Below are 18,982 nucleotides of genomic sequence, written 5' to 3'. Positions count from 1 at the left end.
CATGAGATACATCACTCATCCTGTTTCAAGCCATGTTCAATGAACATGTTTCCTTACACGCAATTAGAAATTGTCAAGAAAAGTAATTGCTGAAAGCAGATTTGGCCTGCCACACTGCTCCTTCTAACTGATGGCTCTCCTTCAGCAAATGGGAAAAGCTCTTTTCTTTTTCAACAGAGCACACAAAAGCAGGAGCTCTGTTTCCCCGAGGGTTGCATCGCAGCATCTGCCACCCAGAAAGGCACGGAAAGGATTTTCTAGCGCCACGGATATTGAATCCCTGTAGACTTTCAGAAGAGTTTGCAGACTGTAACTTGCTCCTCACCCCTCTTGGAAGGTGGGGGGGGAGAAAAAGAAAAAGAAATTCTCTAATGGTACCACAAAGGGGTGGAGTTTAGTTATGGAGAGAGATCATGGTATGTCCTTTGGCAGGAGAGCTCTCACGAGAGCTTCACGCAAGTGCTGTGATCGACAAGTGTGTTCTGTGAAAACGAACAGCTGCAAATAATCCTTAGAAAGAAAAGTCTTTGGACGTCAAATGACAGGAAACAGGAATGGGATCACAAGAACAAAATGCAAGAAACACACAGTATCTTGCAGAATAATGCCAGAAGTTCAAAGCACCAAAGCTCTCAGCACTAACTCGGAGGCTTGGTGCCCGAGACAGAAGGTGACTGGGCTGAGAGGCAGGCGGGATGTTTATAAACAAAGTAAAATAGGGATGCAGAGTCATGGCATGGAATGGATCATTGATTAAATGGATGAGCAATTTGCCACGGTGCATTCAGTGTGCTGCAGGGAGGTAATAGATGGGTTTGCAAAGTGCTTTGGAATGGTCAATTACACGGTTAAACCATACAGATGTCTGCAGCATCATGAGCTGTTGGAGGGCAACTCTCTTCTATTTGTATCTGTCAAAGGGAAAAATCTCTCTGTACAGCTTTTTTTTTTTTTTTCCAAATAACCAAAGTAAGGAATGGATTTGCATTAAACCTACATACTCTGTTTTCAGTTTCATCCAACGTGGTTTACGCTGTATTAAAAAATGCGGAACTAACCCAACAGCTTACATGACTTGCTTGCCCTGCTGAGCTTTGCATGAAGCCCTGTTTTGCTCCCATGCATTGCAGCTACTGCCATTTGTTCCAATTTTCAGTCATCAGTTTAACTAAACAGAAAAAATGTTTTTCCTTCACTCAAAAGAGAACTAAGAGGCTGGGTTTTTATTTTACCGAGTGAGGATCAAGCGCTGAGGAATGAAGGAAATGAGTAAAATGAAGGCAAGAATGGGGTAAAAAGCTAAGAAATATTTCTAATTTTGTCATAATTGCTTTCTCCGTGGATGATTATGATAGCCATCACTTCTGGTTCACTGGCTTCTGAAGTGTACACTTTATAAAAAAGATAGAGATTTTTCCAACTCATTGGACCATTGCAGAGCAAGCAGTGAAAAAGTATTCAGTAAGAGTTGGACTTGGCAATTTATTCAGGAAAAGTTAATGAAACTGTCTCTTCTGGACAATACGATGCAAAAGCGACCTAGCTGGGAAAGCGCAGTGGTACGGCTAAGCATGGTATCTGTGTTTCTAGACTAAACCTACTATTCCTGCAACATAGACGTGCTTTGCATTTCTTCCGCTATGACGATTACTATTAGTCTTAGTGCAAAACTAAGGTCTTTGAAAATTGTATTACACTTCAACCCTTGCAATCCAGGAGCCAGCTAACTCAGCTAATCAAACGACTACCCGTGATAGACTTGATCAGGGAAGATTTCTCCCCAGGGGTGAAGAAATGGGCGCATTTCTAAAACACTGTCACACTAGAGATCTTTTCCCACTGTAACAAAGAAGTCACTTCCCCAGTTAACACAGCAATGAGGGTTTGAAGGGGTAGAGCAGCAAGAAAAAAAGCTATTTAGGTCCTAATAAGAGTTAATGAATGCACCGAGTGGAATTAAGAATTTACATGCAGCAGAAATAAGTAAGAAAAAGAGTTCAAATGGTCCATAACTCAGAAATGTAATCATGTGCCTTTTCAAGCACATGAGCAATTCCATTAAACTAATCTGCTTTAATTGCATTAAGCTCAGAGGGACTACTCATATGTTTAAGCTCAAACATATGATTAATTATTTCCCTAAAAGAGGGCCCAGTTAAGAAGAATGGATAATGCAAACAAATGTTGTATGGATGGATTTAAATGTTTCAAGGTATTTGATTCAGCATTCTACAAGCTAAAACATTCAGATTAACTTTTTGGTTGAAAATCTGTTCCCTGGATGCAAAACATTCTCAGAAAGCAGCATCTGAATTATTAAACAAAATCATTTTGCTGAGAGTCAATAGCTAATCATCTATTAATAGGTTCAAAGATAATCAATCACAACAAAGTGGAACAGCTCATGTTCTATACGTGTTCAGTGTGCTTCAGAAAACAATACAAAAAGCGTGTTCCTAAGTACATTCAAGTAGTCAATAGGAGCTGAGAATAATTCTTTGCTCGGCTCTTACCAGTAAACTGCTCCTGCAGAATTAAAGTTTCAGACACTAAAAAAGTGACCGTTTTCACACACACACACACAAATTCCTACAATGACCAAATACTGTTCAGACTGTCACCGGAGTCTATTATGCATTAATTAGTATCTCTGATTGTATACTGATTAATTAGAATCATAGAATCATAGAATCGTTTAGGTTGGAAAAGACCTTTAAGATCATTTTGCCTTAAATTATTGGGTACTTTGCAGTTTATCTATCATATAAACTTATCCTTTTATGCTACTTCTTCAGTTTATCCTATATTTTATTTTGGGAGTGCTATTATTATTTCCTTTAAATGAACAGACACGTCCACACCAGCATCTCTGGCTCAGCAAGATGTGACCAGCAACATCTGAACCTGAAGAGGTCCATCAGCCTGTAAGGTACCGCACTTTATTCTGAGCAAAATGTGAATGGGGAAGAGGAATAACAGATGAATTTCTGAGACAAAAAAGGAATTTTGTTCACAACTTCCTTTTGTATTTTGGCTTTTAAACATGAAGTTTGATGGACGCTGCCTTCAGAGCGGAGCACTGGCTCACCCTGATGCATATTCTGCACTCACATTTGAGTCAGCATTTGAGAGGACCTGTTGCCATATGGAAAATCAGGAACAATTACTCTAAATAATTACATCAGTTTATTGCTGTCTGTTGCCAAGAGAAACAAGCCTTGCTGGTAATATCTACTTGCGTTGCCAAGTAACTCAATCTTTAGGGAAACTAAATACGCTCCAGTACTAGCACTTCTCTAACAATAAATATCCTTTCTAACTGATACCATCATGGCTCATAACTGCATCTTTGCTCTGAGAGTTTCCTAAGGTAATCTCGGCTCAGTTACGGGCTGACGGCCTCGGAGGTGTGAGTTATCACACCTGGCTTGAGACGCGCACAGAGATGGTATCTGAGTACGAGCTGGGCAGTCCAGGCTTCCCTCAGAGTCAATGAGGAGAAAACAGAACTTTCAAGGCAAGTGAGATGAACTTAACAGACAAGATCGACTTGATAGGAGCACCCATTCCTCCATTGACCAGGAAGCCGGGCGGAGGTGTCAGCTTTACCGAGCTCTAAAGCTAGGGGAGATGAATCCAGGTCAGGTGCTGCCAGCAGAAACAGAAGCCAGTCCTTGTCAGCATGGTTAAACTTTTCCTTTGGCAGCAAAGCCTGGCAAGAGGCGAGCCTGATGACGAGCCCGTCCTGCAAAACCTGCGGGCTGGGATTTTCAGACTACAAGGGCTGGTCATATTTGAACTCAACAGCTGCTGTGAGTGTGAGGCCTCTTAGTCAGGTGCTTAAAGACAGAAATAAATATTGGCCTGGAAAGGAAAGCCAAGGAAAGGCAGGCGGGCACGCTCCTGCCACAGGCGTTTCTGTCGTTCTCCAGCCAGTTTTGCTATGCCTTTCAGTTCAGTATCACTTGTAAACTACAAAACACTGCTGTTTAAGTGCTATCATCCAAATTGTTGCAGACAGCAACTTACTGTTTCTCATTGTGCTTTCCACTTAAATTTCATTCCAGCTTGAAAAGACAGCGCTGAAATCCCTCTTTTTTTCCCCTCTCAAGTTTATTGGACTGAGCAGTCTTCCCCTCCACGGCTCCTTACACTGCAGTTCTCATTTTCTTTTGTCTTTGGCTTTCTGAAACCGTGAACACAGGCCTAAAAAACCCACTTCTCCTTTACATGCCACGGCACTGCAGCAAACAACTGCAACATGGCGACAAAGTTTGTTCTTGTCTCACCAAGATCAAGTCAAGCCATTTTAAGTCAGCTGTGTTTCTAAGAAGTGCTTGATAAATTCTCCCTAACATATTGCAGTTTCCCCCCATAGCTAATATCAAATAGAATCATAAAATCATAGAATCATTTAGGTTGGAAAAGACCTTCAAGATCATCCAGTCCAACTATTTAACCTAGCGTTAGCAAGTCCACACTAAACCAATCAAGGGTAGACTAGTCTAAACCATGTCCCAAAGTGCCACATCTGCCCGTTTTTTGAACACTTCCAGGGATGGGGACTCCACCACCTCTCTGGGCAGCCTGTTCCAATGCTTGACTACCCTTTCCGAAGAACCGCACCATTCAGATGGATGCCTGACAGCCCCTTTATTTAAGGCTCATATTACACAAAGCATTTTGCAGTCTTCAGCGATTCCTCCCTGAGCCAATTGAACTTGTTAATTCAAAAAACTACCTTGTAGTCCTCGCTGACAGTGACTTGACAGAAACTAGAGAGCTTATTGCATTTTTCTGATTTTCTCCGTGCTCTCTGTCACTGATTCGGTCTGCTGTACTTATCCACTCTCGCATGTTAACAACCTCTAATCAACATCTAGGATCCTTTAGTGGTTGGAGGCATGGGACTTTTTTCACTATGAAAAACATTTCCCGTGCAGCTGTCAGAACAGAACCTTCTTTCGTTTTGTTCTCTTCTTTTCTGGAAAATGGTACCATGGACAGAATGATTTCACACTAGACATAAACTTCTCACCTGTATAAGGAATACTGATGACGGGAAAACAAAATCCAGCATTACAAAGGCCTTCTATTTCTCTTTTTTCCAACAGATATGTTACTTTCCCCATGACACCTTCCATACATGAAACTCTAATTCATCATGCCTCACCGCTATGTTGAATCAGGGTTTACGTGCTCTCTAAGATCCGATTTGGACAGCTATTTATGCCCTTCTCATTTCAAATGTCTTCTGAGGACCCATTTCTGTAATGATACCTACATAAAAAGAGCTATTCTGTATGTTCTGTTTACCATCAGTTTTATTTTATTGAATTCATTTAGTTCTAGGAGGAAGGCTGTTCTACCAGGGCATATTGCTGCTTAACCAATAATTTAATGATTGAATGCTTACAGATGTATCTTCCCATTGATCATCATTTTTCTCCACCACCATCACTTTTGTTAGGTCAAATCCTAAAACTGTATTTTAAAAATTACCTAGCACAAGGAGCATCTCTTAACCAGGGAGCCTGGAGAAGTCACATTTTCAGTACAGAGCTCCACCTTTCTTAATCTACAGCTGATAATATTTGAACTAAGAACATATCCTCCTGATTAAATGGATTTCACTTTATTCCTAGACCAAGCATTCATAAATTGTTTTACTTATGTACACACACAGAGTTTTCTTTTAAAAATTAATACATATTAGTGTGCAGGGTACAGTGCGTATTGAATCAACTCTTTGTAATACAAGTAAGGAAATATCTAAGTACATAGAGCAATCTGTGTAGCTCCTCTTCTATTTATGGAGATTGTTCCTTTGTCTTCATAATTCTAACAGTTCATACAAATTGGCATTGACAATATACAGTTATTTGCTTCCTAAGGTTCTGTATTTCCTTTGTATTTCTGAAGGTCACAGGGACGCAGCCAAATCTGAAACAATCATTTTAATTCCCAGTCTTTTCATTCCACTACAGCGTAATTATCTTATAGATTTTTGTGTAGACTTATTTACTCTTTTTCTTTTCCTGTTCGATAAGTATACAATAACTAAACTAACTTCAATTAGGTAACTGTCACCAATATTTAAAACTTAATGGTGTTTTAAAAATGACATAAGTAACCCAAGCATAAAAATTATTCTTTATGACACCATTTCAGAGCACCGGCACCAAATCCTTATCATACAATAGCCTGTGACTCAGAAACATTAAACACAAACCATCATCGCATTTTTCTTCTACCTAAATTACATATTCCTTGAGTTATATATAGTGTCCGTTTTATGTTTGGACTAAAGCATCTTAAGGAGACACAAAATACAAAATGGAACATTCAGCATCTTACTTTAAACTCAGTATATTAAATTATCTCCTTAGCTACCCATATGTAATCCTATAGATTGTATAAATTGTAGATTTTTTTCCTTGTGTATTCAGATGCAGCGATGCGTCTACCTCACATTTCCCCTCTAGCCTTGCTAGCGCAGTATTTTAAAGACGATACACTCTCAGAGAGGCCACCATCCCAAAAGGCTCAAGGCACCTTGATATAAAGACACGCTTCAATTTAAGCACACATTTAAATCCAGCATAAGTCCGTGTGCTTTGCGGTACCAAGAGAGTCTTAAAGATAAGCATATGCCTAAATATTATGCTGAACTGGGGCTAGAAACAAGGTTTATCCTCTGAAGGAGCAGAATAGTTGTAATACCCCAGTATGGATTAACGATGCTCTGTGAGATTTATCTTTGAATATAGCAGGAAGAGGAAAGTGTCCTTTAATAAAAGGGAAAATCATGAGTCAGCAAACACTGGAGACTGTAATAAGCAGGAAAACACTTTAGCTCATGCCGAACCACGAGTTTCATCCTGTGCAGCATTCAGCTTTCATAAAATATAGGCTCACTGCCTGCATTCAAGAGAATGACATGCTACCTTTAACATCATTTGCTTTTTCCTAAACAGGAATGATATCAGTGTTCTGGGAGAAGTCCATGATACATGTCTCTATGATGTAACAATGCTAGTCTGAGGTTATTAACTTGTTATAATATAATTTGAATGAGAAAAAACTTACTTGAAGGCATTGGCATCTCCGTGGACCTTATAGTTGTCTGCGCTGATTCTTGAGATAACTCTTGTGACAGCAATGAGAATACCAATATTGACCTGAAGAAGAAGAAGGAACAAGGCTTGGTCAGGAAAGGAAGCACTGACCGTGTCGTAAGTGCAAACTGCCCTAGGAGTACAAATACAACAGAAAATATGAACTTTATGTGTTGTATTTATTTGGAAAAAGAGGTTTCCAGTGTTGGACTGGTATAGTTTGACCCTTGTCGATGGATTTCCCTCTCCCCGCAGTGGCAGTTCTTGCTTGTGCTTTCTTTCCTCCAGGAATAGTCCTTGTCTGTTTAGGATAAGACTGGATTAATATATTGCTTCACAGCTAAAGAAGTGCTCAGGATCCCTACTGTAGAAATAAATACCCTAATAACCTACTGTCAGCTGACAAATTAGACAAGAACTTCAGTGAAGAGAGGCACCTGTCTGCATCCTCTTTGGTTCTGCGCCTGCATGCGCACAGACTTCAGAAAGCACCTTTCTCGCTAGACTTCACAGCGTACAATTCCTGTTTCTCACCAAAGTCTGCTTGCAATTTAAGCACAAGATTATTTTAAAACAGCAATGAGGAAAATATGTTAAGCCTGAACTCTGCTCTTCAAAAGCCCTGCTCTTTTTGATGTCAGGCCCAGCAGAAACATCAATAAAATGGAAAAAACTCCCACCAGAGAAGTAGGAAATCTTGAAAAGACTAACACTGAAGATGTCTAACAAAAGAGCATTTGCTCTGGAGTCACAGGTGAAGAAAGAGGGAAATCTTTATCACTTAAAGGAAATGTGGCAAAGAGTATTTTGCTGTGCAAAGACCTTGGGTTTAAAAAAAAAAAAAAAAGAAAAGAGAGGAGAGAATGTGAAGGTGAAAGATGTATTTCCCCCTTCCTGTCCAAAGTTACACACCAGCTACAAATCTGATATTTAGCATCAAGTTAAGAACAAGGCTAGAACAAAACTATCCTGAACTACAGAACAAAAAGAAAGAAGTCTTCAAAACAGTGCTGTTGCTCAAACTTGATAATCATACTCTAGCTTGACATAAATATTCTAATTCTGAGGATGAGAGGGTGAATTAAAAAACGTTTAAGTCTGATGACAATGATTTCCTTGGTATTTTTCAAATCTTCCGACCACTCTTTTCATTTTAGATTTCTAAGAGCAGATCATCACCTGGTGTAAAGTAGGAGCACAGCTGTGATAGTTCATTTCTGCCACAGCTTTTTAGCCCGTCCAAAGAATACCCTGTGGAACCTGACAGCTTTTCAATTAGCAGAGTACTTGTTCAATCAGCTTTACAGAGATGAATGAGAGGTGAAATTCAATGGTCTTGGGGTCATTTTCCCTATTCCCACCAAACCATATTTTGTAAATGTCTTTTATAAATGCTTTAAGGTGATAACGAGCATTTTTGAGAAACCCACTTATATGCTAAATATACACGTTGACTGAAGCAGCAGGTGATGAACATGAACACATTACACTTTCTCTTTCTTCTCTTTCTCCTCCAAACTCCAGTTGTCTGCTGCGTGCCCACCAAATTATCATCATCATTACTCCAGCTTTGCATGGGAATTGCACAGAAAATGCCTCTTTGTACCCTTAACTTCTTTCCTGACGCATTATCTTTCAGCAGCTTTTTTTCATAGAATCATAGAATCGTTTAGGTTGGAAAAGACCTTTAAGATCATCCAGTCCAACCATTAACCTCACACTACCAAGTCCACCACTAAACCAATTAAGGGGAGAATAGCAATTTCATGTTTCCTGGCTTGGGGGCTGGATTAGTTTTTAATGAAAGTAAAAGCTAGGAATCATTAAGATTGGAAAGGATCTCTAAGATCATCAGTCCAATCATCAACCCAACACCACCACCCAACACCATCCAACTAAACCATGTCCCGGAGTCCCACGTCTGCCCATTTTTTGAACTCTTCTAGGGATGGGGACTCCACCACCTCTCTGGGCAGCCTGTTCCAATGCTTGACCACCCTTTCCATGAAGAAATTCTTCCTAATATCCAATCTAAACCTCCCCTGGCTCAGCTTGAGCCCATTTCCTCTCGTCCTAGTCTTTTATCCAAAATATCATTCTCCCCTTTTGACATGTCCTTGCGGATGTCTCACTGACAGTTCAAGTTCATCCTGGCACAGCTGCTCCACAGTCCCTTTTTCCGATGGCTGCAGTCAACAGCACACTCCTGCCAGCCTCACAAGCGCTTAACCCTAATGCTTTCCCCCATTCCTAATTCTTTTTAGACACTCCTAGATTTTGTGTTCTGCATAGCATTTTTAAATATATGCAGATTATGCTTAAACAGTGTATATTCAAATACTCCCCCCCAAAATCCAATTCAGTCAAAAAATAAAAGATGAAACCTCATTCTTCAAATTCTGAATTTCCTACATCTTACAAAAGTCAATGAAAGTTATGAATGATAAACACCAACAAACGAATACTCAGAGTCTTTCAATCTCACTCAAACTGGACACAAACCCTAAGATCTGGTCATGAAAACAGCACAAGCAAGATAGTCTCAAAGGAGACAAATTAGATGGTTTTCTAAAGCACAAACTGTTCAGCATTTCTAGCTGAATTTTAATTTCTCTCTATAAAAAGGAATTAAATTGGAAATTATTTTCCTAGGTATTTTGGACAGTCTAAAGTGGAAATTTAAAAAGGCCTTGAGCTTCCCCTCTTGTGCAGTGTGACTGTATCCTTTCCAGGGTTCAGTAGTAATATGTTTAAAAGATGAGAAGAAAACACTGTGATCTTGCTGCTGATAAAAACCAAGGTACTTGTAAAATTAGCAACAAACCATTACACTCAAGTCCCAAAGTTCTATATTTAAATTTCCTGAAGCACTTGAAAATTTTTGTCTAGGTATTTTGAGAAATTAGAGTGATCTCATCCAGCCTAAATAAACAGATTAGCTACAAATGTCTTCCTTTGCTAGTGTTTCAGTAAGTAAAGCATTGAGGTACTTCTACTGCCCTTATAATGAGAAACCAAAATACAGCCACTGAATTGTTCCTCCAGTGATTTTTTTTGGCATCTGATGTAAATACTTTGCCAAGGATTTGAATAGGAGAATGTTTAGTTGATGAAACACTCATTGTGCTTTAACCTATATCAGAACATTCAAACTAGGAGAATAAACATTAGATAAGGGAGCTGTATAGAGTTCCTATTTTTTACTTTTCTGGAAGGCCGGATTACCTGCCAGTTGCAGTCGTTTTGCCTTAAGATTACAAAGGAACTTAGAATATTTTTGCTTGCAGGTACTGGCCACACTCTGCTTCTCAAAATATATAGCTAATACCATTAGCGCTTGTTTCCTAACTCACGGGACTCCTTTCAAGGCAGCTTGTCCAACCCCAGGCACTCACAAGTCTCTGCGAAATCGGCAGGCGTTGCCAGTTCCCATTATTGTAGGCTTGATCCAAAGCCCACCAGAGCCCATGGAAAGATCCCAATGACAGCAGGGAGCTCTGGCTCACTCGAGTGACAACTTCATCTGACTGCAAGTTGTCAGATCAGGAAAAGAGTTAAATGAGTAAATAGGACCTCTTTCAAGATCTTTTCCCATCAAAAATTTGTCAGACCAGATACAGTGAGAGAAATTCTTTCCCTCACTTAGGTTTTTTTGCAGGGGTTTCACCTAGATTTCCTCCAAGTCTCAGGAGATTTTTGTTTCTTCTTTAGTGCAGTGCAGAAATCCCATGTGTAAAAACCCTCTGATGTGGTGTGTTGCGTCCTAGCCAAGAAAAGGCTTGGCAGCACAGAGGAACTAAAAAAACACAAAAAGGATAAAACATATTGCCTTAATTAAATGCATTGACCAGCTTTCCTCTAAAACCACGAACTATTTTAGGCTCCACTTCAGTTTTGGGCAATGGTACAGGGAGTTATAACCAACTCTTCCAAACCGAGGTTTAACATACGGTCTCATGGTGCGAGTTAATTTGATCCTTATCATGACATCATTAGTAGCACACCAATGCTGCAAGTTGTTGCAGTTGCAGCCCATGGCTAGGCCACATCAGAAATCGTTACTGGGTATTACGCATTTCCAAACACAGCCAGCTGATTAAATTAGATCGATGTTGAAATCTGATTTTGGAAAGCCTGATTCCACTCTGAGCTATCCCAGAGCAACTACAGATGGAATAGGCTAAATTGAGTTATTTTAGACTTCTGTGTACATGACTTCATATTAATGCATGTAGTATCACACCAGTCAGAGCAGAATGTCAAAGGAAAAAAAAAAAAAAAAAGTGGTTGGAAAGGAAAAACACAAGAAAAAAAATAATAAATAAAAGGTGTAACAGATCCCTGGCTTCTACTCTTTCCTAATATTAATCCATAATTTCTAATTTCTTACAATCTGTCCCCTTGTTGGAAAAAATGTTGCATGCTTTCCTGTTGGTTGAGTAAGAAGAAAGTTAGTTTTAAAATAATAAGGGAATTTAATTTTAAAATAGTAGAAGTGCTCATAACTGAGTGCTAATAAGAAAAAATGAGCAGCTTAGCAGCTGTGGTCTGTTCATTTGTGCTCTAATCCACCACAGCACTTAAGTATGTACTTGATTTCAATGACTCTGAGGAATCCTACTGTTTCAGGGCCTTTAAACACTACGGGTCCAATTCTGTCACCTTTTCCCATGATGAATGATGCCTAGGAAGGGACACAGATTGTCACTTTTCAATCAGTTGGCCTACCTGCAGAGTCAGATACTATTCAACATACGAAAATGATCCTAATTCTGCACTGGTACATAAAGGTATGAATAAATACCATGAGGCAACAGAATTAAATCAAGTATGATCAGCAGGTACAAGGGAGAGAATATTTTTTTTTTAGAGAGAGAGTATTCATAAGCAAGTACCAACTGAAGACGGCGATGGCAACCTCAGCCTGGGACCGAAGTTCCAGAGTCCCGTCTGAAGACGCTAGTTACAAAGCTGATGTCCCCACAGCCCCAAACTGTTAGCAACTTGCTAATGAAAGCCATTTAACTCCATAAAAATGCTGTTTATCAGAAATACTTGTTAAAAAACCACCAGGAAAATAACTACTTAGAGGGAAAACAATAGCAAGGACTTGCCACGACAGCCCAGCATCTCCCCCCCAATGGATTGTTTGCTGTCTGCAGCACGCCCACTGCTCTGTGTACACAGATGCTTTCCACAGAATTTCCTTAATTCTGCCATATCTATGGAAACACACCAAGGCAGCAGATGGCTGATAACAAACAAAGCCTTCTGCCAGAAGTTTTAATGTCTTGTTCCAAAAATTCAGGTGGTTTGTCAAGTTGGGTTTTTTTTTTTTTTCCCTTTAAAAACATGTCCCAGGCCCACTTTGGCTGAGATTAGTTTGATTTTCAAATTAATTGCAACAACTTTTTGGCAAAGCTGCCTTAAGAGGATGCTATAGAGGCTTGAGTGTCATGGTTTGGGGGGTGGCGAGAGCAATCTTTCAACCTTAAGGTGCAGGTAGAAGCCAAAAGACCTACACATAGAAGGAACTATTTCTTTCATCACACCCCTCGACTCACACCCCAAGGAAAGCGCACTTGGGGTATGGGAATCCATATAGGGCTGGGAGGTTCTGTGAATTACTCCCTAGAAAAGTATGTGTGAGTATTTTTTCCCAGCCACACTCCCACCACATCATTCGGTTTTAAGGCTCCATGATGTCTATATTGCCTGCAAGGTTGTGGCAGGACAGAAGTAGACTGTGTCTGCCTAGTCTCTAGAGAGCAGGAGTTGAAAAGAGCAGTCTCCCTGTTTTCTTCACAGCATAATCCTTTTTCTTGGCAGAGAGAAACTGGGGATGGAAGTAGTCAAAAACTGCTTTTTGAGATGTATTTTCAGAGCTAAACACTAGTTCATGCAAGTAGTGGCTAATTCGTTATTTAAAGAGCACAGGCACACATGCACACGCAAAATAGTGTTTAGCCTTGTTATTTCCCTATAGGCACAAACACATTTTTCAGCTAGCATATTCAATGCCCAGAGAGAATAATTTGTCAGCTAGCTTGCTGCTATTTTGGGCAGAGCTGGGTTTAGACTGTTTAACAAATTGCTCTACGCGGATCAACGTTGTGAGCCCATTTTTTTCTCTTTCTCAAAATATTTGTATCCCTACAAGAATATAACTTGAGCTGCGCAAATATTATATATCATAAGCGAGAGCCAGACATGTAAACCCTTATTTTCATTGGCAAGCAGCTACGCATGCAAATTGTTGAAGGCTGTGCTCACTCAGGTGAGTAAGCGCTTCACTATCTGGCATGTTTTGATTAATATCATCTTTGGACAGCAGCTGGGAAAGATTTGATTTTACTGGTTACATCTCATTTCTTCCTTTGCTGCTGAACGATGGCCAGAAAGCAAGTGCTAATGGAAGGAGGAGACATTTAAATATTAGATTATTTTAACTGCTCTCCAATCATCAATATCTACTTATCTTTGAATATAAACTCACATACAGAAGGTCCAAGATACAGGCCAACAAGATTTGGTGGAACAAAGTCCAGAGCTGTTTAACCAGCTCTAAACCAGTGATCAACATTTCTTTTTTACATGTATAGGCTTTCACTTAGGTAAAAGAAATTCTGCCCTTCCCGCACAGGGACTTCCCAGCATTGTCATTAATAATTTGATTAAAATGCTAACATGAGGCAATTTCTGCCACATCAAGATAGCAACTATTCTCATTGTTTTCTTAATACATGTTTATACAGCCTAGTTTTTCAGAGGCTGTCTCTTGGGTGGAAGACGCTGGGCTAGGCTGGGCTGGGCTGCCTGTGAGAGGTGCTGATTTCACCATCTCCCAGGCAAACGTTAGGACGTCCGCTCAGCTGCAGTGTAAAATTGCCCGTGGTGGAAAAGGTCAACCAAGGAGCCACCTTCTGCTTGCCAAATTGTTATGGAGATACGCAGTGCTAAGCACTAGTTCTGTAGGTATAGCTCTCCCTCCTTCCTTTGGCTTGTGAGCAGGATTTGTGGGGGTTTTTTTCTGTGTGATGAAATTTGGGGAAGTTTCTTTGTACTTTCCATGGAAATCCTAGTGTTCTTCGGGAAGTACAAGGTACAGTCAGTGGCTCCTTTTGATGCTCCTCCACACAGGTAGTCCAGATCTTATTTTACCTGACCCTCTTTAAACAGCATGGCAGGCAGACTCTGGTCTAGATTTGCGCTCAAGCCTTTAAAATCTAAGTAAAGCTTTAAAGACAACCTGATTTCACTAATCAGTGGGTCTGTTCCGTCTTCATACTGTCACTCTGACATTATAAACCGCAGCAAAAATCGTAGATAGCCTGATCAATTAAAGTATTGGAAACAGTGCTGAGAGGAATAATCTCCCATTTAATCCCCGCAAACATCCCTGACTCCTTCAGTAATCAGAGTGATTAAGCTACACCTCACTGTAATTTAATGTGTGGGCATAATTAAACCGCTGCAGAGCATCCATGTATCAGCATGGGAGCCACGAAGCCGCGCTCTGCCCTGGGAAGATGATGCTTGTTAGAGCTGGCAGAGGGGTCCGCGGCGGCCCCCCGAACGCCGGCAAACTCCCCCGAACAGCCCTGCCGTGATCAGCCGCCCAGCCTGCGGCCACAGCCGACATCACATCCCCAAACCAGAGGAACAGCACAAGTCCCTTAGCGCCCTAGGAAGGCCGGTGCAGCTTGGTACCTTCCCCAGGACTCACCCAAAGGGGGACGGCTCGTGCCCTTGCTTTAACCCATTCGTGCTCGCTGCTGGCGAACTCTGCCGACGATCACCTTCACCGGGGGCACGCAGCTTTGCTGGGGAAAGTGAGCTCGCTACAAGCAAAAGCGTCAAATACCACTGGGGTGGAATCAGCCTTTCAACTTTCACCGGGGGATCTGTCTGAGAATTACTAAAACTCCCAAGATTACTCAATTCTACGCAGTTGTTAATGACCCCAACAGGGCCGTTTCAGGAGAGGGCTCTCCCAGTATTTTAGGCTGTATTTTTGTCTTGGAATAGTGAAAGGAATGGTGTGAGAATTAACATGTGTAAACTAATACGCAACTGTGTAAAACACAAAAATGGGAGGAGGAACAAAATAATTCTGGGCCGTTCATCTCTGCCGTTCACCCAGTTTCGCTGGCCTGGCACAAGGACCGCCGTCGGACCTCGGCGAGTTCTGCTGTGTGGCTGACACAGGCGCGAAGCGGGAGAACAGCAGCAGCCCTGGCTTTACCTACCAGAATTACAAACAACGCCGGTGCCACGAAAGCCCAAATTGCTCCATTCTCTAGTGAAAGCCAGCAGCTGCAGAGAAAAATCAGAGTGATTTTAGGTGAAACGCACAGTCATTTAATGAGTAATGTTCTTAATTAAAAAAAGAGAACAACAGAGAGTGCAAAAAGACTGATGAATTTTAAAAGCGAGGGACATGATAGAGCATCAATAAGAAGCTCCTTTTCCCCTCACACTTGGGGAATCTGAGGCAGGATCTCATTTTGATTTGTATCTTGCAGAGAATCAGTGACAGCTATCGGCCCCAGCACGCCTTCAAACAGCATTAGGGGAGGAAAGATGGGAAGAAAGGAAAGGTTTTATTTGCTATTTGTTGTTCTCGTAGCCTGTATCGCAGGCACTCATTTCAGTGCTGTGAGCACTCTCGTTGTAGCAAGAGACAAATTGAAGCCCTCCCTGCCTCGCCTGGCTGGCGGTGAGGAAGAGGTGGGAAACCCGCTGTCAGCTTCACGTGCCTTTCTTACAGCAGCGACGATAGAAACTGGTTTACCACACACAAAAAAATAACCCTCGCTCCACAGCTCCAAATCTTCTGCTTACGTTATGGTAGGATTGAATCCTACGGCCGTTTTTTCCAGGTAAATCTGCTTTTGTTTTTCCAAATTAGAAAGGAACTAAATTTTCAAACTTTTTAGCAATACCCATTCTAGACCTGCAGATGTTTAACTGCAGTTTTCTTCACAAGATTAAATATCTTTAATGAAAGGGTATTCTCATCTTGTAGGAAATGTTTCAGCCCGCGCTTGGCTCTGTGCGTGGGGTAAGCCGGGAGCTCGCTGTAGGAAGCCTAATGCCTCTGCAGCAAAGGGGAAAAATAGGGACAACATCTCAGCAGATTTTTGTGCATCATCTCAGCAGTGAAAAGAAAACCTGAGGCTTCTGCGTCTAAGAATATGCCTACCCAACAGTCATGCTGTCGCAGGCTATCCCCCCTGCTCTTGCAGAACTATGTCCCGTTAACAGATCTACGAGGCTTTTTCCCCCCATCAGACTTTTCATCCTCATTGCACCTGGGGTGACGACGCGTGCATACTCACTTGCCGCTTTCTCCGTAGCTGTCTAGGGACGACGTGGCAGAAATTACACAAATCACCAGTGGGCAGCCTGCAAAAAGGCAAAGTCGGTGGCAATATCAGTGACAAAAGCACATCGTCCGGCAAACCCTGCAAGTTCAGCTGAATTTCATACGGACAACGGAACAGCTCAGGGTAATTTTAGAATTAAGCCTAACTCGGCATCCTCCTGCATCTGTGTAACACAACAAGTTTTAATCAATTAATGTCGGACAAACAAAATGACTTTTCAATAAAGTGCTTGTTTAACAGTTAAACTGAATTAATGCTAATTTCATTGAGAATCACAGTCCTTTTTCAACCTGGGTTTTGTTTATGGAATCTGTCTCTTGCTATTCAAGCACTGATATCCTGTGGAGCACTATCAGGCTTATTTTAAGCACTTCCCGCCAAGTAAGCGCAGCTTGTTCAAGAATTCAGAAGAATTTGGAAAACGAAGTAGAGTTTCTCGCAGGGGTGCACAACTGGCAGGCGAGAGGACAGAAATGGCGACACTGAGTTATCTGGAGCATCAGGCACGGCGGCGAGAGACGGTTACGAAGAGACAGAAGCAAATCAAGATCCCACTCAGATGCCCAACCACAACTTGTTTTATCCTAAATGCGTAATAGCTCCACAACGTTTCTGCGTTTCAAGTAGACTGTGTTTCCAGATGGGTTCCAACGGGTCCAGCGTGCTGCAGGCCGGGAGGTGCGGGAGTGCTTTACGGGGTTACGCGGGAATTACAAAAAAGCAGGCGGTTCCGGTCCTGCTGTCGGGGCAGCCGCGCGCCCCTGGCCCTCAGCGCGGCCATGCCCTGTTGTGCCACTTCAGCACGGCTCTCCAGGCCAGGAGCTGGAGAGGAAACAAGGCTTTTCCTGCCAGCAGTTCTGATTATAGTAAAACCTCATCCCTTGGAATATTAAATGATTGTCTGTTAATTCCTGTATGATTTAATAAAATGTGAAGGTTTGGGCTTTTATCATCTTACGGAATTTAATAACCAGGCCCCAGACACAGTATTATACATGATAGCTTAAAGTTTCAATTTTCTCTTGAATTCTTTAGGTTTTCTGCATGAGGCTTTTACAGAATTCTCTGACAAGCAATTTCTGCTTAATCTTGCCAATATCATCCTCACAAAAGTCTGTAAAGGTTTCCTGTACTGGCAGAACTATAATTTTTGGAAGAAGTGTTTTCATTCTGTAATGATTGTGGCTAGAAGCACCTTGCGTTTACAAGTAAGAAAGATGCTCAGCAGTTAAGGAGCAGCATCTACAGGCATTGTTTAGGTCTTCAACTTTGAAATCCATTCTGCAGGATGGAGTTTAATATCCCATGAACTTGATTCTGCTCTCTCATGTTTGTCCAAATCAGGAAACGCAGAATCCTAGAATCATCGTTTAGGTTGGAAAAGACCTTTAAGATCATCCAGTCCAACCATTAACCTCACACTACCAAGTCCACCACTAAACCAATTAAGGAGAGAATAGCAATTTCATGTTTCCTGGCTTGGGGGCTGGATTAGTTTTTAATGAAAGTAAAAACTAGGAATCCTTAAGATTGGAAAGGACCTCTAAGATCATCAGTCCAACCATCAACCCAATACCACCATGCCCACTAAACCATGTCCCCAAGTGCCACGTCTGCCCGTTTTTTGAACACTTCCAGGGATGGGGACCCCACCACCTTTCTGGACAGCTTGTTCCAATGCTTGACTACTCTTTCCGTGAAGAAATTCTTCCTAATATCCAATCTAAACCTCCCCTCGACGCAGCCGGAGGCCAAAATAGCCTCCCAGAATTACCCCTTTGAAGTAGTATTTGTGTAAGACCTAAGCAAAGGCAAGATTTTAGTTTACTATCATCCCTGCCTCTTTAAGAAAGGAAATTCCTACACACATTTGAACAAAATCAAGAATAATTATATTCAGCAGAGCAATTATTCACAGACATAAGCCTATCTGCTGAAACTCGGTCTGCCATGGGTATGTGAACTACCTGGACTAAAGGTCCCACGGGTATGTCTGCACATTCCCAACCACACCTTCGGTTGCTGAGTAGACATTGTTGATTGGCACTGTTTGTCTTCTGATGCAAGTTGTCTTCCCACGGCAGGGACTTTGTCACAGAAGCAAAAATACCTGTGCCCAAATAACTCTTCTTTATACTTCTAGTCTGCCTTTTTTTTTTTTTTCCCCAAGTCAAATGCTGCATATTTAAAGGATTTAGTACAACTCTTTATCAATTTTAAATGGCAGTGAAGAAGAAAATTAAATACAGAGTTCCTTTGGAAGATAATAAAACTTAGGCAGATGAAACATAGAGCAGTCATCTGCATAAAAAGAGCTGTTAAGACAGCGAGAATAAAATGGTCTGGAGCCTATAGTGCAGTGTTTGCCTTTTCTTTGCATTAACAAGATATTAAATGGATAATGGCAATGGAGGCAGAATCAAGGTTTTGTTACAGTGAAATTGGAACATTTTTCCTGTTAGAAACAACCATTTG

General features: G+C 41.3%; 1 protein-coding gene across 2 annotated transcripts in view; it reads right to left on the bottom strand.

Moving 5' to 3' along the window:
- ADGRD1 (adhesion G protein-coupled receptor D1) overlaps window positions 1–18,982 on the bottom strand; it is a 162,001-nt gene that overhangs the window by 20,630 nt on the left and 122,389 nt on the right. For both annotated transcript variants that reach the window (XM_075719005.1, XM_075719006.1), the window contains 3 exons: window positions 16,460–16,526; window positions 15,368–15,434; window positions 7,090–7,181 (listed from right to left, as the gene is read on the bottom strand). In XM_075719005.1, coding sequence (XP_075575120.1) covers window positions 7,090–7,181; window positions 15,368–15,434; window positions 16,460–16,526 — 226 coding nt within the window. The remainder of the gene's footprint in view (window positions 1–7,089; window positions 7,182–15,367; window positions 15,435–16,459; window positions 16,527–18,982) is intronic.

This window comes from Pelecanus crispus, chromosome 11 (genome assembly GCF_030463565.1).
Source record: "Pelecanus crispus isolate bPelCri1 chromosome 11, bPelCri1.pri, whole genome shotgun sequence".
Classification (NCBI taxonomy): Eukaryota; Metazoa; Chordata; class Aves; order Pelecaniformes; family Pelecanidae; genus Pelecanus; species Pelecanus crispus.
The sequence above is the reverse complement of the archived record's forward strand: the minus strand, read 5'-3'. Positions and strand labels throughout refer to the sequence as shown.